Source organism: Haliotis asinina, chromosome 14 (genome assembly GCF_037392515.1).
Source record: "Haliotis asinina isolate JCU_RB_2024 chromosome 14, JCU_Hal_asi_v2, whole genome shotgun sequence".
Taxonomy (NCBI): Eukaryota; Metazoa; Mollusca; class Gastropoda; order Lepetellida; family Haliotidae; genus Haliotis; species Haliotis asinina.
In genome coordinates this window covers 22980510-23001846 of record NC_090293.1, presented here as the reverse complement: position 1 = coordinate 23001846, position 21337 = coordinate 22980510, and the positions used below count along the sequence as shown (strand labels likewise).

Below are 21337 nucleotides of genomic sequence, written 5' to 3'. Positions count from 1 at the left end.
AAACGATTGTAAATAAATCTCTCATTCGGGTATGAGTGGAGACATAGCAACGTCGTGTTACCAAAGTCATTTACTGTGGTCAAGGTGCTGGTCACATCATGGAGTTTGGCACGAAATATTACCACCCATAGTTGTAACCATCAACAATTACACAATCACATCTGACTACGAGGGTCCTGACATGAACAAATTCTGACAACAAGCATCATGAAACGATCCTTATGCTATTATCAGGCGTTGTTTCCACAATATTTTCATTTCATCATTCTCGTTTAGGGACAAATGGGCTACAGATACTAAAGCTCATCGCCGAAATCATTGTATTGTTTACCATTCGTGAAGTGGTGCGGTTAGGGTTTTGGACATTCCTGCCTACCAGATACCCAGTGTGTAACAACGTAACATTCGTAATCCAGACTCACCAGCGCGTTATCAACACCGTCAATGATCCACAATATTATTAAGTCCATACAAGGAAATATAGCAAAAAGCACGTCAAGCAACAAACATTGGTTTCCGGGCAAAAATAGATTCTGACTGATATCCCTATTAGAGAAAGGTAATTCTGGCAATGTTGGTTGTAATTCCTTTAACAGTTTACTGGGACATGTCTTACAGATTGGGTGATTTTACGACGCAGTGACAACCAAAAAAGCGTGTGAAACGGCCTTAAATGTTCTGATATGTTTGCTTCGTGATAATGGGTTAACTAAACATGCTGTAACATTACGCCATGTCTTGTAGTGCAAATCTGAAGAATACTGAAAAATATAATTTAAAAGGCTGCTAAAAGGTATGCAATGCGTGTCATTGTTTGAAAGTCATAACAAATATGAAAAATGGATGGTCCATTCGAAATGTTGTAAACAGAAATTACTGACGAACCATTTTATTGCAGCGAAATAAAGGAGAAGAAAAACGGTTTTAGGTGAAGTGAAAGATGCTTCAGTTATTGTCTTACGATTGCATAACCTTTATATTTATGCTTTCAATAACATATTTTAAGACAAATTAGGACCAGTGCTGCCAATGTGCGATAACAGTCCACTGCGTTTATTTATTGATCACTGGTTTCTCATAAGAACATGGATAAATTAGTGTATCACTAGATACCATTAATTTTCCTCTTCGTGGCATATTAAAGTTGAAATAATGTACCGCCTTAGATATATTCTGAAAAAGGGCCATCAGTGAGTGAGTTAATATTTAACGTCACATCGGCAATATTTCAGCCATATCGTAACGGGAATATTTATCACTGAAATGCAACAAATATCATAAAACCCTGTCGACGAAGGACCGTAATACAATAATTAGAATATCACAATTAGAATTAAAACTAGCGTGGAAAGTTAAAACCAATAACACTATTTAGACAATACAATATAAAAACCGGTTATAGATTGCCAATAATTGAAGGGAGATCACCATAGTAGGGCCCATGGGGACTTACAGTACCTTTGCTTCCTGCATGGATCCCAGCTGGATTTACACCATCCCTTCAGCTGCTGGCGACTGTATGCAAGATTAGTCACAAATTAAAATGACACATATTCTACAGCCGACAAAAGGGCTATCCAGAAACACTAGTAATGATGACTGGTCTCGCGTCGGGGTATCACAGATACCAACAGAGGAATACATTGAGGCACTTTAACAAACAAACAAATTCCTTAAAGATCTTCATTTTATACCCCTGGGTCACAGTAATAAAGAGATAGTTATAAACGTTCTTTGCACATGATTTCTCGGTCTTGTGATGACAGACTGATGAGTCTGTCAACAGTAAGCTGTCTCAAGAATATCTTAAGAAAATTGTCGTTTTTGATATCGTCTTTACCGATTTCGACAAACTAGAAAATGTTCCTCTAAATATATCATGTTCTTCAAACTGACATTAGCATAAAATTCTCATTTGCCTTAATGTCTGTCAGTTTGTCGGCAGTAATCGTATTATAGTGGATTTGACCAGTGATCAAAGTCAGCATTCCATCGTGTTCACTTCTCACATTAAACAGACTTTCCGTCGTGTAACCTGAATAGTTTTATAAAAGCTTTGGGTCCAAGCCATTCACTCACTCGTCACATCATCTTATCATTGTTATCACAACAGAAGGGAAAGAGACAAAAGGGCACTGAGTGAATATTACAGTTTATTTCCGTGGATCAACCATCATCGATGGCTGCTCAACACAAAACCCTCAAGTATGCAGCATGGGTTGAATCATGTAATCAAAGTTCATATTAGTGCTCAAAATATGATTTAAACGCAAAACAGACAGTTTAGTTTGAAGTATTAGGTATTTTCGAAAATTGAAATTGCAAGTCTAGTCACATGATCACGGCCTGTTTGTCAGTAGACGTTTACGTCATACAGAGCGATCACGCAAATAGTGAATGTTTGACATCGCATTTGAAGATGATTGCATGGATCAACCCAGGAGTTGGTGCAAGGTTAATTGGAATAGAAACGTACAGAAAGCAGTGATGAAAGTATATTATATGTCAATCATAAATAATCAAATACTGAGCAGAGACACTTGGGATCTTGAAACATAATACTATATTTTCATTGAGTAACTGGATTAGAAATCTACAGAGATTCCGTAGCATCTAATATGAGTAAACGGTGTAGAATGACAATTCAACTCTTGAGAAAGGATAATATGATATTCGCAAACCAAAGCCTCAACGTGATATTTGTATCCTGCTACAGGAACATGCTTGCAACGACTGAGACGATCAGTGACATCACAGCAAAGGTCACATGTTCACCCCCACCTACAACGAAAAATATCTCATAAGTGTTCCATGGGTGGATGCGATCTTTCATTGGGTGAATGAGATGTATCGACCAGAAAATTCAACGACCATGGTCAGAGAAAAGAGAAACAACAATGGTATATCTACAAGTTTATGTTCATATATTTATGATATCTATGTGATGAATAAATTAACCCCACAATGCAGAATATGAGCTGAGTTTATTTTAATAATGTACGATTCATTATGTATCATATGTTGGTCTAGCTGATTCTGAACAGGTACGTCAACGACCCGTGAAGATTCCGGGGTAGAATAGGCCTTCAGCAACCCATGCTTGCCATAAAAGACGACTATGCTTGTCGTAAGAGGTGACCGGGTGGTCAGGCTCGCTCACTTGGTTGACACATATCATCAATTCCCAATTTAGATGCTCATGTTGTTGATCACTGAACTGCCTGGTCCAGACTCGATTATTTACAGAATGCCGCCATATAGCTGGAATGTTGCTGGGTGTAGCGTAAAACTAAACTCACTCACTCACTATGTCAACGTTACTGTCATGTTTTGCTCAAGGGTCCTTTCTGTTATGGACTCTGTTTTACAACACATGTTCGCTATAGACCACAAGAGTGTCTCGATGTCTTTTTGTTTTTGTTTTTTTTTTCTAAACGGGTGTGTCGTTTTCGTAACTACTTACACGTAGCGGCAGTTATCTTGGTATTTGTGTCGTTAAGAAGATCTGCCTGGGTGAGGGTGGTACATCCTCCTTCGGTAGTGGTGGTGATGGCAGAGAGACAGGACCTCAGACTTGTTAGAACACTGTTGAAAGTAGAGGACAACATAATGGGCAACAGGCTATGTGTATGATCTTATACATGTTTGTAAAATGACATTAGGCTGTTACTGCGCGTTTCAGTGGTTGGGATCATTAGCACTTCTCTACCCAAAGTGATTAGATGTGCCAATGATGTCACCGAGTCTGACTACACGATACTTTAGATGTCTGCTACAATAAACATGGGTCACAGAAGACCATCTCTAACCAAGACCGTCATGTGTTTTTCATTCCTAGGTTATTGCCCTTTTGTTACATAAACATATATCACTCGAAATGAACCATAACATCTAGAATGATGTCTGGCGAGACTTAAGTTCGACCGTTGATTTTCTTTCGTTTTTCCGGGGCATTTGGTATTCTCACTCATAAAATATACTTCAACCGGTACCTCACTTTCCATTCGACTTACTCAAACGTACGTTTTCATATACGCATTTAAACAGCAAAATAATATTACATATCTACATTGAAGAAGGCAGGCTAAAATAATACTATTTACAATTTAGAAAAGGAATTGACAAAGCCAATAATTTTTAGAATTAAAATCAGGCAATACGTAATGCACATATATGATATAGATAAATTTCCGTCAAGAACCTAAGTGAAGTTCAATGACACTCACTTGCAGTAATTGGCATCAGTGGAGGTGTCTCCCTTTGCGGCAGTAATCTCGCAAAGACATGTGGAGGAGGCTGCTTAAAATATATCACACATGGTTACTGTTATATATTTATGTAATTTGAGAAGTGACGTAGTTGGTTCTGAAGCTTACAATTTGAATATCGAAATCGATGGAACATCATGATTTTCGTCTATTTATTTTTATATGCCACTTCCAGAATAATTTGTTAAGTCATCTGTTTTTTAAACAGCGTGTACATTTTCGAATAGCCATGAACAGTGAAAGTGCAGCTCTCGATACTTTGTTAAATTCCAATGTCCAAGGCATGTCTCGTTGATGTGAGTGAGTGCTAAATTGATTTCGCTGTAGGAAATACGCCATTAACATACATTGGGAGGACACACGAACGGGGCTTTATAATTACTCACAGTGTGCCTGGGTCGTCTAACCTATGCTTTTAACCCTACCATTCTCAAAATATAGGAATTATATGAAGATGTAGACGTGCAAATGATCATTCGCCTTTTAACGCAAGAAGTAGAGATGATGACACGTTATAATTAGTCTAACATGAAACCACTCATTGTCTAATATAATCTGTACAACAACTGTTAGCCAGTAGATGAATGCGAGTGCCTACCTGGACAATCCGTTGTTGCCAGTGCGTTTCTTGCTGTTTCAGCAGCCATAGCAATTGAGCGTTTAGTACTAGTGCCGTCGCACCCGGCGGATTTTGCGGTTCTCAGACAGCTCAGTTCAGTGTTGTAAGCGCTGAAACAGTGTGAGTGGACACAACATCGCTGAAGTCGTTGGGGGCGTGAACAGGAGAATAGTGAAGTCCACTAAACTGGTCTGATAATCTGAATGTATTACGAAATTTGCAGGGGTTCTCAGGTAGATAAAGTGAACAGTACAACTGAGAGAACATGAGATTTTGTGCGAACAATAATTATTTTAGTAACAATTTCCCTACATTTGAAGAAAATAGATTTATTTCAACTACAACCTGTAACTACGTACATGAATATACTACGTACGTGCATTGATCCGAAGCAGTTCTTTTCGTAGCAGCGTCATATGTATTCTGACACACGCATGTGTCATCAAAAGCTGCAAAAAATAATAGAATGTCTGTTAGGAACTGACCGTGTGTTATGCTGTATTCGCGTCAGAGGTACATAATGGCGTCATTTTGTGGAGGAAAATTCAGTTACTGTGATAAGGCTTGTTGATTGCTCAGGTTCATGTTGAAGGTCAAATATTCTTGACTAAAGCAAATGCATTTATGCAAGATTATTTTAACAGTAAAGTTAGTTGGTTTGGCGGCTGTCCTTCAACAACATGCCATCTTGGTATAGTAGAGTGGAGTTTCTCGCCAGTGAGAACTTCTACTTGACAGTGGAAATCATCAGTATACGTTCAAAGATTGCAGTACTTACTACAAGAGGTTGTAGATGTCACCGACGCAGCTGCAGTCGTCTTCAGAGCATCTATAGTGGTAGCGGAGTCACAAGGTGCAGTGGTCAGTGAATAGAGGCATGCATACTGGGCCTTGTAGGCACTGTGAATGACAAGGGACATATATCTAATAATAATACTCACCCACCAGTCAGACTGATATTCCACGGTAGATCAAGAGAAACAGACTGCATCGCACATGAACCACTGAAAATTTGCCCCAGTCTTTTCTTCTTCTTCTCAGCGTCCATTCGATGGTTAAAGTAACTTCAGCTCGTCGACCTCATTTACTTTTAACATTGTCACTGAACCGTCTCAGTGTGTGAGGTGAAGTTGGTAGCCAGTAATGTAGTTTCAAAATGTGCCGTCCATACCTTCAACATTTCAGCTTGGTTGATTACTCACGTGCACTTCAAGGCATCGGTGGAGATGTTTGCTTTCGCGGCATCAATCTCACACTGGCAGGCGGTGGTGACATCTGAGAACACAGGCCAATGTTTAAATCAAGCCATAACATTTACAACAAAGGCAGCTGTTGCAATTAGACCCTGTTACATCTAGGTAATGACCCTGTTACATCTAGGTAATGAACACAATGCTAGATCTGTGGTACATCTACAAAGTATCTTGATCGTATTTGATGCTTTTGCTCGTAACAAAAGTGAGCTTCCAAAGCAAGATAAAACAAAGCAATGGACAAAGATAACTATAATATGATGCAAATAAAGGCCTGAGTCTTACTGCAGGATGGATTGTCGAGGGCTTTCAACCTGGTCTCTACAGCAGAAGCTAAGGCAGCTACACTGGTGGATCCATCACAGGCCAGAGCTGTCTTCCCCTTTAAGCATGTGATGTAGGTCTGTGTGGCACTATGGACGATAAAAAGTGATGACATCTAAAAAGGCCACATTTCTACTTCCAGTGTTACCAGAACGACATAGCTGGAAGTGTTGAATCCAGCAGAGATGTGATGTGTTTGAGAGAAACGTCAGTGGATGGAAGTAAGTGATTCATACGATACAGTAGTTGAAAAGTATCTAAGGATCGTGTGTTTTGCGATGGTTATGGCAACCTATGTACCCGATGGTATTCAATTAAAACTTTTAAGAACTGTGTTAGCAACCATGTACGGAGGCCACTAACAGGATAGGGTGTTCAGTTGAGGTTGACTTATGGCATCATAGTTGGATTGATCGATAATCGAAGTGATGATCACTGGATTATCCAGTTCATACACGATTATTTACAGATCGCCACCATATACCTTGAATATTCCCAGGTAGCATGGCAGCATTGGGCCAGCATTGGGCCACTGCTGTAAAAAACATTGGGCCAGTGCTGGCATTCAGCATTGGGTCAATGCTGATTATCAACGTTGGCCCAGCATTGGCCCAATGATGGCAGGCCAATATGTAGCCAATACTGGCCCATCATTGGCCCAATGATGGCGTGCCAGTCTGTAGCCAATACTGTGCTTTCCTTTTGCCAGTCATATCATCCCGGCTTTTTAATCTACATATATGATTCTTCATTGACTAAGGCCAAGAAATCGTATCTTGGTTTTCTCTGCCATCCATCCCTTGTGATTGTGACAATCAGCATTTGTAAAGATACTGTAAAACACTAAGTCTTTAAAAACACTTCATTTACCAACTGTAAGTTAAATTCGAAGGTTTCTTAAAGGTCACATGCAACCAAAAAATCAGACATAATGAAAACACATTTATCACTTATTCATGACATATAATATACATTGCTGCTTTAAAAAAAACAAATAAACACAATTATAAGCGTACAATCGCGATTCAAAAGTGCGATATTTTGCACTTGGGCTTACTTCCCCTGAAACGAAGCCCTCGGGAGACCGAACCCAGTCATAGCGGGTGGATATGCACTCAAGTGTAACGACGGCTTCCGATTGGCTGTTTCATTTGCTGATATGCTGAGGGTTCGCTGTGTGTACAGAAAGATGATCTGTTTGATGGGCATTTTAGAAGTATATCCAGTCACAAGAAAGTAACATTCTTTATGGATAACAACTTCTTTGTGTGTACTTGATGCGTCGTTTCAGTATGGATTCATATACTGTTGTCAAACAAAATCATATACACGAAAAGAAGTTATCCATGAAGAATGTATATAGAGATGTTAGGTTTGGAAAATACATGTTCTCTGAATTTGCGCTCGATCCAATACAAAATCAAGTCAGTAGAGATGGTAAACTACTGCGTGGCTGGAATCTGTCATTCGTCCAAGTACAAAGCAGGACTTGAAACTGACAAGAGTTTGCACCAGTTTCCGTCAGATCCAGTCATCCGAAAAAAATGAATGTAGTTTGTTTGCAACCCAGAGACATAAAAACGTCATGTGTATCACACGTGCCTAATTACATAATGTGGCAGACACGGGACTTGGGTGCACGAGTCATAAAGCAACTTATTTTCTTTATGTCGTATAGTCTGATAGGTGTTAAGTTCAAATTGCACGTGGTCAGTGACTGAAGCTGTGTATTGCATGTTGTCTTTAGCAGACAGGCAGACAGACACATAGGTGTGAATAAACCAGACACTGAGCTTTCTCTGTGGCGGAGACTGCTTACTACAATCAACAACTTGTTTTACGCAACGAGTAGATTATTTACTTATTTGTGTACACAACCAAGATTAGACTACTGCTCACGACCTCAGACGCTGGGCATGCATACTGTTTCAAGCTCCTCGAACGTATTCACTGCGCATGCGTTATGGACGCAGCGCAACACAGCTGTTGAAACCAGTTTTCCCCCCAGCGCTGGGGGGAATTTAGTGAAACGTTTGAACTCAGATTTCGCGGGCTTTTTTTCATCGCGTTTTTTTCAACTTTATAGGTTGAATTGGCATTTTTTATGATTTGTTTCGGAAAGTGCATACCGAAAGGTACCAGAATCTGCAAAGTTGTGTTTTACGTTGCATGTGACCTTTAAACTTTATGAAACGGAACATGTGTTCACATATCATTATATATCTTACAAAAAATAGAACTTTAACAAATATCTACGAATTGTCTTAAGATATGCAATTCAATAGTTCTAAAATGTGTGTATGTCATAAACAGTTGAATCTATGCGGTTGAAAACAGAAAACAAAATAATTAAATGTATCTTCTTAACTTTAATTCTCTCTTTTATAACAATATGTGATGAAATGAGATTCTATGCATCATCAAAAATCATGCTTCATTAGTTTTCAGTGAAAATGTACAACTCTCAAAACTGTATTACCAGTAGACTTGCAGTGCAATGATGCCATAGCATTGTGACGTCATAAAGTTCATTGACAGGGCACTGTACAAAGTCTACTGTCAAAACGATATCTCCCAGAAGCTGACACACGATCTCATACAAGCGATATCTCCTGTGGAACACAGTTTTTGATGATGGAGTTGTTTATTGTACGTTTGTTGCAGTTTTATGAGGCTTTCCAGTTCCGTGCTGCTTCTGAAATGGAAATTGAAATTGGACGTAAAAGTACATAAAACTGCTGTATCAATAATTCTCTAATTTCATTAAACATTTCAATGTATATTATTGTGTATTGTCATATATAAAGTCACAAGATTGCCTTACCTCTGAAGCTCCTTTCAATTTTGATTAATATTTAACTATATCAAGTTTGTATGTTTCAAACACTTTCCTTTCATAATATAATTTTAAATATTAACAATCCCAGTCAGTCAAGTATGCAGTTGTTACCAAATGTGGTATTGATCGAAAAGCATATGTATTTCTGATTACAGAAAACAGTGACAAGTATTGTAGTGAAATGAAATGCTGCTGTGAATCGTGAGGATGGCCATGTTAACTCAGTGGCACTTACGTGTCAAATTACATGTACAACCATTTCCAAATAACCCATTTATCCTTTAGTAACATGTTTGCATATATTTTAAAAATGTGAAAATATGGTAGACTATACCTTTCTTTAATGATCCTGGTATAACACGTGGAAAAGGGACTTGAAATCTGTAAATCCTCGGACAAGTGCAAGAGTGAACACTGGTGTAAGATACCGCTCTAAGGAGAAATTCTTCAGTTGACAGTCTGCGGAAAATGCCTGTTTCAAATGTTTCCATTGTTTGTAGTTTCTATTCAATTATAATTAGACTGTAAACTTTTATCTTTCACAAAAACACTTGTGCATTGATTGTGTGAAAGTGGACAAGGGCTTTTTAGATATATTTGTAAGTTAATCTTCACGTTTCACAACTAAACGTAGCTCCGGGCAGATGAACTGATAAAGAGGTTAAATTTAGAACACATGGGTCAGTGCTGGGAATCTGTTGGTACCAACTGGTGGCTGAGAGACAGTGGCTCCCCGGCGGTGGCCCAGTGCTGTGCCAATGCCGTGAGCCCGCTTGTGCCACTCGCGGCAGTAATACAGCATTGGGCCAATGCTGTCATGCTACCTGGGTTGTTGTGTGCAGCAATAACTAACAGAAAAACTAAATGGGATTTCTCAGATATAGGTCATATTTAAAATCATATTTCTTCAATGGAACGGATGATGTCCTTGTGGAATGTAGAGTGTGGCTGAACTTGTTTTGTTGAAGAGAGAATCGTTCCTACAAACTGATCAGTTTACTTCCTTGCAAAACTATTTGTTGTTATGCCATGTAGCGAAACCTTTCGTGTAGTCTTTGCAATTCCAGTTCCATCCTAAAAATACAAATTTCAAATCATGCATTCATTTCTTTCACACCTTCATAAAATATTGTTTATTACCTGCAAGTATCTGTTTCTGCGCTCTGGTCAGTTTTCCAGAAATCTTTCTGACAAATACAGGTGTCGGTAAACGCTGCAAGTATACAGGCAAAGTATACTGCAGATAAATAAAACCATAAAACGTCAGTTGTATGTAGTCTTATACATATCTCATTTTCTATTGATATCTGTTAGCATTATTACTAAGACATCTGTCCACTATGCATTCAGTTCGCTGATTTCAGGACTTTCACTTATTCAGTTATTGTCCGCCTGAGAGGGTTACGGAAGTCCCGAAACAGTCGATGTAAATTTAAGTCTACCGGGCTTTTTAACGTAGTAATCTTGTTAGTTTAATTTTTAGCATTTCTTCCACTCGCTAGCGGCTGAGACGATGGTAAATCCAAGTGAGGTCAATGCAGGTAGCAGATGTAATGTAAGTCCCCATAGTCCCTAGTATGGTGATCTACCATCAGTGTTGGCGATCTGTAGCCAGATTGTATATTGTACTGTCCGAATACTGATATTAGTTTCAACTTTCCACCCCAGTATTAATTCAAACTGTCATATTCTAATGTGCATATAGTCCTTTTCATTTCTATGAGAATGTTCTCTTCACGGTATGGCTGTAATATTGCCGATGTGACGTTAAATATTAACTCATTTGCCCCTTAACACGCGTTTTTGCCATGCGACCTTTTCTCCTGTACCATGCAGTAGTTGCGACGAGCAACATACAACAGTTGTGTGATCATCCATCTGTTTGTAATATGTCCATGGCGAAACCATTTAGTTCATTATGTACTCATAACAATGAAAATCAAAATACTCCAGGTCCTTAGGTATAAGCAGCTTTAACACATCCTGCTCGAAGATGTTAATCTCCGTGTGGTCCATCTACCCTGCTCCCACTGCTCTATACTATACCGAGGGAATCACATGAATTCTAAAGGATTAGATGGCGACTAGGAGATTAACTGAGGGAAATAAGGAAGGGATAACATGAAAACACAAATGTACCTTATTTTTTCCAAGCTTTCATCACAAGTTGTGTAAAGGATATATACTGAGGGAAAGAAATAAGGGATCTCGTATGAACACAAATGTTCCTTTATTGTTTTTCCAGGTTTCTTCAAAAGCTACGCTATACAGAGATTGTGACTAAACCTCGAAAAAAATAAAGGAACACATGTGCACATCTGATTTCTTGTTTCTTACCTTCAGTATACATCATAGTGGCCATCTAATATACCGCTCACAAAAAGTAGGGGAAAATGAAAAGTAAACAAAAATATAATGAAATAAATGTAACCCCTGGATGCCACAGGAACATGTATGTCCCTCCTCTTCACCCCTCACTTTGAAGTCCAATAAAATTCGAGATATACCACGCACATATATACACTTCACAGTTGTGAATTCCGTGGAAAATTCCCTGTTTCGTGATGTCATCCACTATTATCTCAGAACAAGCTAAAGTACTTCAAATTGCTTTTCAAAATAGGCTTCATCGTAAATGTCGCCATTTTTCACCTTATCTAAAATCGCGATTCCCAGCGTTATTTGCTGTATGTTTTGAAATGTGAAAATCGGATAAAAATTGTGAGAATTGAACCTCAAAAATAGTACATTATTGATCACTGATATCAAGTTTTCATGTAACCAGTAATGATAATTCTGAAACGTCGCCGGTGACCCCAGAATCTGTTGGGATGTTTTCGAAAATGCACTTACACGAACGCCGAAGTGCACTTTCCGACAAATTGGATGGTGTTTACAAAATCCCGTTTCGAGAAGGCGGGTATTGAGATGCATATCACGTCGCTTATGTTTCATAGTCAGCTGCGTCAAATGCATCATTTAATTCCCCACACATTTTAGAATCAAATTACAAATGGTCTTTGTCACCAATACCAACTGTCTAGATAAAACGAAACGAAAGATACTAGGTAACGCTGTGCTCGAAAGACAGCACTTGTTTGAAATGTATACTAAACAAAAAATCCGATTTTACACTGCATAGCATTTTCGGAAATTTTCCAACATCCAGCCGTGTAATTATTGCTTACAATGGCTCAATACGCTTAGAATATTGAGCGGAAGAGTATCGTAGCAAGAAATAACAAATTAATAATAGATACAATGCAATCATTTCATAAGTTATATGAAACTGTCAAACGTTTAGGGCAGCGTGATGCCATGACTGACGCAAAATCACGCTGAACTACAATGGTACGTGTCGGCTTTTCTGAAAAGTAAACACAAATCAAATCACATAAATGTTTAATCACCGTCTGCAAACTATGTACATGTGCAGACGAGTAAGTCTATGAACTCTTGGCAACAAATGATCCTTGGTAATGATGCGTATGACCTTTGTGGACATTGTCAAGTTCATAAGGGGTGGTAGCCCAAACGTCACGGTCCGCTAAATAATGGGTAGGCCCACCATTAGCAGCCAGGCAAGCGTGACACCGACGTCTCATACTCCTAATGGGTCGACCAATGTCAGGTTTGGGAATCCTCTGCCATTCCCCTTGGTGTACCACACCCAGTTACGACAAGTCTTGACATGGGGGATGCAGTCGTCGTCCAAGCATATCCCACACATGCTCAGAGGGGGAGAGGTCTGGGGACATTGCTGGCCAAGGAAGAGTTGGATTTGGTGTTGCTGGAGATGATCAAGGACAACACGAGGACGGTGAGCCGTTATCATCCTGGAACACAAAACCTTGACCGTGGCGACGTGCAAAGGGCAGGACGTGTGGCGTGATGATGTTGTCACGGTAGTAGAGCCCGGTGACTCTCCCTTGGCAAACGTGTAGATCGGTCCTACCAGTCATGGTGATCCCACACCACACCATCACAGATCCCCTTCCATATCGATCGTGTGGAATCATGGCAGCTGGTTGTTGGCGTTCCCCACGGCAACGCCAGACCCGATGACGACCGTCATTGAACTCCAACGTGAACCTTGACTCGTCACTAAACATAACGTGGGACCTCCGGCCATTGGTCCACCTCTGATGACCTTGACACCACTCTTTCCGGGCCTGCCTGTGTCGGTCTGTTAGGGGCAAGGGAATGTAAGGTCGCCATGATCGGAGGTGGGCAGCATGGAGACGGTTACGTATTTTCTGTGTCGAGATGCGATTCCCGGTGGCCTGTCTGTGTACTTACATCTGTGTCGCATTTTGTCGACGATGGCGATGGGCTCCGGTGATGATCCAGCGGTCGTCCCGTCTGGTGGTACACGTCTGGCTACTCGACCAGTTGCTTGGTAACGTGCCCACAGCCGGCTGACGAGAGACTGTGAAACTCCAAGCTGTACTGCTGTGTAGGCTTGTGTTCTTTCGGCCTGGAGCATCCCTATGCCTCTCAATCGTTCGTCTTCTCGAAGTCTTCGCATTGTGCACATTAGTAGAAAGATGGTAGGACTTGGTCGCGAACAGCACTTATAGCCATTATTTCACATGAGGCAGGTGCATGTCGCCAAATGCACGAGTGAAGCATGGTGTGATTTTAAGACCCACCCCTGGTACGTTTGGTAGCAACGTTTCATAACCCCAGAACATCCCGAGATCAAAGTGCATCATGGGAGAGATTCTTCGTGATTGTTCTCAAACATGTCTAAAGTAGGAGGAGGAGGAGTATCCATTCCTATGGTGTAGTCACTGATTTCAACTTCAATATCCCCTACCTTTTATGAGCAGTATACTTATGAATTCGACAACCGCCCTAGTTATAAAATGTACACTTTCTACCTGCCTATCAAACTCATCGAACGCAAATTAGGTTCGTGTTCCTTTGCCCTATAAATACTTACCTTAATTATTCATAATAATTATAAATTATATAAATGACAATGAACAGTCACGCTCACAGTATTGTTTAGATGACAGCTATCTCCAGAGACCACTTGAAAATGTCATCACCAATCTATAATAGATAAGTTGACTTCAGTATGCGTTTATATTCTCAACATTCATTTTCAACATACATGTACTACAGGTATCGTCCGTATAATCTGTTTCTATGGCGGCAGCATCAGCAGTTTCCAGGGGGCACCCGGTGTCAGCTTTCCCAGAGGTGTCCAGACAGGTCAGGTACGTCTGCAGTGCTCTGCGAAAGATAAAGAATGGATACACCTGAATATACCTCAAACCATAGAATGGTGAGAGAGTGAGTGAGTGAGTTTAATTTTACACCGCAGTCAACAATATTCCAGCCATATGGTGGCGGTCTGTAATCGAGTCTGGACCAGACGATCCAGTGATCAACAGCATGAGCATCGATCTGCGCAAATGGTAACCGATGACATGTGTCATGCAGGTCAGCGAGCCTGACCACCCGATCTCCGTAGTCGCCTCTCACGACAAGCATAGTCACCTTTGATGGGAAGCATGAGTTGCTGATGGCCGATTCTTCCCCGGACATTCACGGGTCCATAACGAATAATTTATATGTAAAGTGAGTGAGTGAATTAATATTTAACGTATATTTAACGGCAATATCTCAGCCATATCCAGACAAAAACAATGTATAAAAGAAAAATTAAAACATTTTGAAGAATAAAGCAGCGAAAATACTAGGATATCATAGATATTGGTATAAACCTAGCACTGTGAAGTATAATATTCTAGTAATTAAAGGAGACAATACAATATAAAACATCAGCCTTTCATAATTGTGCAAGCATCGTGTCATGTAAAATGACTTACGTGCATTTTGCTCCAGAAGTCGGTGTACCGTATGCAGTTTTACAAGCGTCACAGGTTTTTGCCCAAGTTGATGGACAGTAAACTGAAAACAAAACAAACAGGAAGTTTAACATAACACCATTTTATGTGAACAATAGTGTACAAACATGCATATCAAGTCACAGAACTCCCTGATGCCAGTAAGTGAGAATTCGGGCCTTCCGACTCTTGGACCATTAACATCCTGGGTACATGAACCCATGCTCCCTTTGTGGCCAGTGAACAGCTTACAAGTATAGAAAAGACTCCCGAAAACACGTTAATAGTTGTGTTTAGTCCGAGGCGCGGTAGCCTAAAATTGACTCCATTACACAACATATCCCTCCAACAAGGACGGAACAGGAGGCCAATACCTGTCGTTTATTGGCGACCTAGCTTCGTATACTGGCGACTTAAACGCGAATGTTGGAGTCCCACTTTCAAATACTGGCGCCCTGAATCTGTCCTAACGCAGAAATCAGAAAAAAAATGTAATACCCCTCTTATTGAAATACAGGAACAAAATCTGAATGTTTTCATCCATTCATTACATGTCCAATGTCACTTTAGCACCGTCACGTTCCACAACGACAGTAGTAGTATAACGGGTAACACAACGCATGAGCTTTACACTTTCTGCCTTTGCGGGGAATCGAACCGGCGCCACAAGCACTATAACCACTAGGTTCATTCACGTATTAATTACGTCCATGGGCGGTGAGGTAGCCTAGTGGTTATAGTGCCTGCGGCGCCGGTTCGATTCCCAAGTCATCACAAACCACTGATCTGCAGTCAAGATATACAGACTCTGCATACAAGTCGCACTGTAGCCGTAGTCATGTTTATTTTTTAAATGATATGAATTTTATTTTTTTTAGTTTAAGATCTTAAGCAATCGCAATATTATTTGCTCACCTCAATGACATGTGATTTAGGTGAACTGTATATGTACAACGGGCCCATTCAAATAAAAAAAGCTGTTTTAAGCAACACAATGCATTCTCCTCCTGGTTAGTTTGCCTTGCCTTCTATGCATGTCAAACCAGCCTCTGCCAGCGATTACATTGTTCGTAAACCCTTAAATCGAAATCGGCGGTTAGGTTGACATCTCGACCACTTTGGCGCAAGAATTCCTGCATCGAAATAATCTCATGAATTATGTTGCCCTTGTATTGGCCTCCCCTTTGGTTCCTTACCCGGGTTACAATACTGGCCTTCAGTAACCCCTGCTTGACACATTTCATCAGTTCCCATTTGCACAGATCGATGCTCATGCTGTTGTTCACTGGACTGTCTGACTGAGACTCGATTATTTACACACAGCCGCCATATAGCTTTGCTCATTGCTTTCCTTTTCTGTAGTTTTATTTTTTGTGAGAGTTTCCAAGCTTTGATATTCAGAAACTGAGAGGCTTTTTGGGGTTACTGTACACTTTCTTTTTCTGTCTGTTAAGAAGCAAGCATCAGTTCGTCATCTGCTCAACTATTCATTTGGTCAAATTCCCGTTCAAGGTTTTGCTACTCACGCAGCAAATCCTAATCAGAAGAACAATTCCCAACTGCATCTATATAATTTTTGTCCCCTTTCACTTTGATGTGAAAAGTGACATGCTTCCATCAAAAGCTTCGGAAAATGCATTCGGAAAATCTTCAGAAAAATAAGACATTGCTCAAGCAACCCCATTTACCTGACATGGTTTGTTTTGTATATTAGCGTGTTCGGAGTTTATTCCTTACCTAAATTCAGAACTCCGTTATCCAGGTTGTTGGATATTGGCGTCTGGAAAGTGGAGTAGATCCAGCGGCATGAAAAAGCGCGGGAAGCACGTGCATTTCACATATCGCGACTATTGGAGACATTTATAAGGCGATGTATATACGTGCATGATAGTTGCAACAACCACATGGAGAAACAAGGTTCAGTAAGTATGTCGTACGACACCGATGACGAAATATTTCTTACCCAGACCAAATTCTCAAAAAATGCTGAGATATCATTTCCCGAAACAGACTCTGAGTTTCAAGAACTTCTAGATTCAGACTATGCAAACCCCGACTTTGCTATTGAATATGACTCTGACAAATCTGAAACAAAAGTAAGCAATGATTCCTCTCATGAGGAGCTTTTGCGTGCTTAACAACAAATTGAAAGCGAATTTTCTACCTGCACAAATGCTTATCGGTTTGGAAAACCTCTGACAAACGAGGAAATCATGAATTTAAAAAATATGTCCAAAAATAAAAATACTGAGAAAAAGTGTCAGTGGGCCGTTCGTAGTTTTGAATCATGGTACAAGGAAGAAAGGGCATAGATTTACGTTTTGGACAGACTCTTCTGAATTTAAGTGATGAGGATTTATGTAAACATTTGGTATTGTTTGTGACAGGGGTGAAAAAACAGAAAGGGGGCGAATACCATGGAAATACCATTCATGACATCCTCATGTCAATTCAATATTTTCTCCGGGAAAGCGGTAGGGATGTAAACTTCAATGCTGATTTTGAATTTGCCGCCCTACGGAAAATGTTAGACGCAAAAATGAGATCATTGTCCCTAAGCGGAATCGGTATTCATAAGAGAAAAGCTGACGTGATTACTCATGTACAAGAGGATTTGCTATGGCAGAAAAGGATACTGGGCGATGAAACGCCACAAAAACTTCTGGACACAATGTTTTACATAAATGGCAGTTGCTTTTGTCTTCGGGGTGGGGATGAGCATCATTCGTTGAAAACTGGGGAAAGAGGTAATTTCAACATTGTGATGAAGAATGGTCAAAAGCATTTGCGATATTCTGAGGGTGTGACAAAAACGAACAACGGTGGCTTAAACCCAACAATGTAAGCCTAAAGTGTGTGATAGTTGCAGAAAATATGGAAAATCTCCAACGATGTCCTGTCAGGATTTATGAGAAGTACATGTCTTTAAGGTTTGTGGTCATTAATTGTGACTGTAACATCGCGATATTTCATCCCCAACACCCCACACCTCACACCCATATCCAACACCTCCATACCCCTACATCTTCATCCCCTACCCCCACAACTCACAATTCCATACCTCCACACCTCACACCCCAACACCTCACACAGGAAGTCGAAGGAAGACTGTGAGTGTAACATTCACACAAACAAAACCCCCAAACGTTTGTCATTTGGAGCTTTTTAATGAACGGTGACTAAAGAAGTTGAAGACTATAAATACTAAGGTAAAACACGTCACAGCGATCAGTCTTGGGACGTGCATATTAGCGACATGATAAAAATCACATCTCAAAAGTACACCCATTGAGAACCTGTTTTCAAACTGATTGTTCAAATTAGTCCCTTTTTATGTCCAGATCATTATACATTAATGCTATTTCACAGGTATGGTATACATGTCATGGTGACATTAAAGATCCAAGTATAGCAACGTCCGTATATTGTAGGACGATGTTGTATCGCAACACAACCATTAAAAGTGGCTGCAGATAATATAAACGTATTAACAACAATAGATAAAGCAGAAAACACATGATACAAAGCTTATCTCCTAAGCGAAAAGTTATCATTAGTCAAACTTTCTCAAGATCATAGCCAGAATCGTTCAGTGGGCTCTTCTTTTACTTAAATAATTGACACTGATATTTGGAAATTTTATTTTCTTAATTATTAAGTTACAATTGAGCAGGCAGTTATGACGAGATGAGGCACCCGTGGCGAGCCACCTCCTCGTGGTGGGTGCTGGGTAACGCCAAGAGCTCGCCAACACCCCCGTAGTGAACCCGGGGGGATATTTGGTCCACCAACCCGTTTGCCGTGGGTTGCGGCCCTGTGTCGGTGGAGGAGGGGATCCTGGTGGTTGAGGGCATGGGAGCAGGACCAGTGTTCCTAATGCCCAATACACCACTTTGGCCCTGACTTCACCTAGACGGGTGGTTGAATGGGCCCGGTTCAACCAATCGGCTGGTCATACCAAGCCCTGTGCATAGATAATATGTAATTGCACAAAATTTGATTTGGAATTGTTTAAACTTTAGTCTTGGCACCCTTTGTTCAGAATATTATTTGACTTGAATTTTGTTTACATGAATTCTGCCTAGAGTCTTATGCCCAGGTGGCTCATGGGCCAATCTGGTGGAAAAATTAATCTTTTGGTTTTTCTGCTGGAGTATATCATCTGAGTATCCTTGGTGCTGCAAGTTGGAGACCCGCTTGTGTTTAGCATTGTCCTTTGTGATACTCCGTGGTGGGTGGGGAGCTCGGATGATGAAACATATATACTACCTATGGAATACCAAACCCCCCAAAAACGCAATAAACGTCAACTTGACAACGATGATGACGACCAACGACCTTCCAACTCAATCGACTATTGGCCACGATTTTTAGTTCTAGAAACTGTAGACAAGACACCAATGAAACTTAACCCTTTCGCCATTTCCAAGGGTATACATGGCATTGCAGGTGAGGTTAAAAACGTTAGACGCTTGCGTTCAGGCTCTCTGCTGGTTGAATGCAACAGAAAACAGCAAGCAAAGAACCTCATGTCAACAGAAGTATTTGTTGGAATTCCCGTCTCTATCACTGACACAGGACTCTGAATACCAGTAAAGGCATAATCAGAGACAGAGATGGATTGTTTGCTGATATGTCAGAGTTAGATATTGCTTCTGAGATGAAAGATCAGGGAGTGATTTATGTTAAAAGATTCACGATCCGCAGAAACAATGAAACGGTACAAGCAAATACTTATCTGTTCTCCTTCTCATCGCCAAATCCTCCGAAGTCTGTTAAAGCAGGTTATTGTAGTCTTTCAGTTGACGTGTACATCCCAAATCCTTTGAAATGTTTTAGATGTCAAAGGTAAGGGCACGGTGTTAACACTTGTACCAAGCCCATTACATGCGCCCACTGTAGTGAGAATACTCATGTCACAGAAGACTGTAACAGTGACCATAAAAAGTGTACAAATTGTTCGGGAAATCATTCGTCTTTCGCCAAAGAGTGTCCAGTCTGGAAAAAACAAATGGAAATCAATAAAATTAAATTCATCCAGAACGTCAGCTTTTCTGACGCAAAGAAACTTGTCGAATCTGCAGCACATACTGAATCATTTGCATCAGTTGTAAGAACTCCTGAATATACCTCAAACGTAACTACCTCGTCGATACATTGCCAGACAGATTTGACGTGGGTTAAAACAAATAATGCTCAGTTCGTTGCACCCGAACAGTCTACTCAAACCTTGACATCTTCTGTCAACACTCAGGTGGTATCTAAAGCCGGGTCACAGTCCTGTAGTCAGACTTCATCTGTATCTGGAGAACAATCTTTGTCTCAGCCAACTCACAAATCACGATCAAAAACAAGCTCGAAGAATATTGTTCAAAGTAAAACTGACTCAAGAACAGAATCTTCAAAAAAGAGTGGCAGACCCCAGAAGGGTTCAGAAAATCCTGTAAAATTATTTAATAAATACGGATCGCTTGAGGCCATGGAAGTGTCAGAAAACTTCCATCCCAGGGCACATAGCCTGTCGCCCTCCAAAAAGGTGCGGGGTAGATCCCCAATAAATCCCCCCAAAAGATAGTTTCTTCTTATAACATCATACAGTGGAACTGCAGAGGGCTAAAAAATAATTTCAATGATTTACAGCTATTGATCCAGGACTTTATTCCAACAGCAGTCTGTCTGCAGGAGACATATTTAAAGCAGACGGATACTTTTGACCTACGCCATTTCAATGCTTACCATTCTTTTTCACCCCCGGGCGAGAGGGCCACTGGAGGAGCTTCTATCCTTATAAACCAGAATATTATTCAGAGCCCTATTATTCTTAATACTGGTCTCCAAGCTGTTGCCGTGAGACTTACTTTACACGTTGCACTCACACTATGCTCTTTATATATCTCACCGTCTTCAACACTTCAGAAGACCGAACTTCAAAATTTGTATAACCAACTCCCGAAACCCTGTGTTATTATGGGAGACGTAAATGACCACAACCCACTCTGGGGTGGTACAACTACAAATGCTAAAGGTGAAATACTAGAGGAGTTCTGTTCCGAAAATGATTTATGTATTTTCAATGATGGGTCGAACACATATCTACATCCTGGCACAGGAACATATTTAGCCCTTGATTTATCAGTTTGTGATTCAAGCCTTCTAAATGAATTTGAATGGTCAGT

At 40.3% G+C, this 21337-nt stretch overlaps 1 protein-coding gene across 1 annotated transcript; it reads right to left on the bottom strand.

The window, feature by feature from the left end:
• Positions 1–2710: 2710 nt before the first annotated feature.
• LOC137260711 (uncharacterized) lies at positions 2711–13831 on the bottom strand. The gene is made up of 8 exons (XM_067798295.1): positions 13603–13831; positions 10444–10540; positions 6426–6553; positions 6090–6162; positions 4867–4997; positions 4227–4299; positions 3464–3585; positions 2711–2781 (listed from the first exon to the last, which is right to left on the bottom strand). Exons 1-8 carry the CDS (start codon positions 13829–13831, stop codon positions 2711–2713), a joined length of 924 nt encoding a protein of 307 aa, XP_067654396.1.
• Between the last annotated feature and the right edge of the window lie 7506 nt (positions 13832–21337).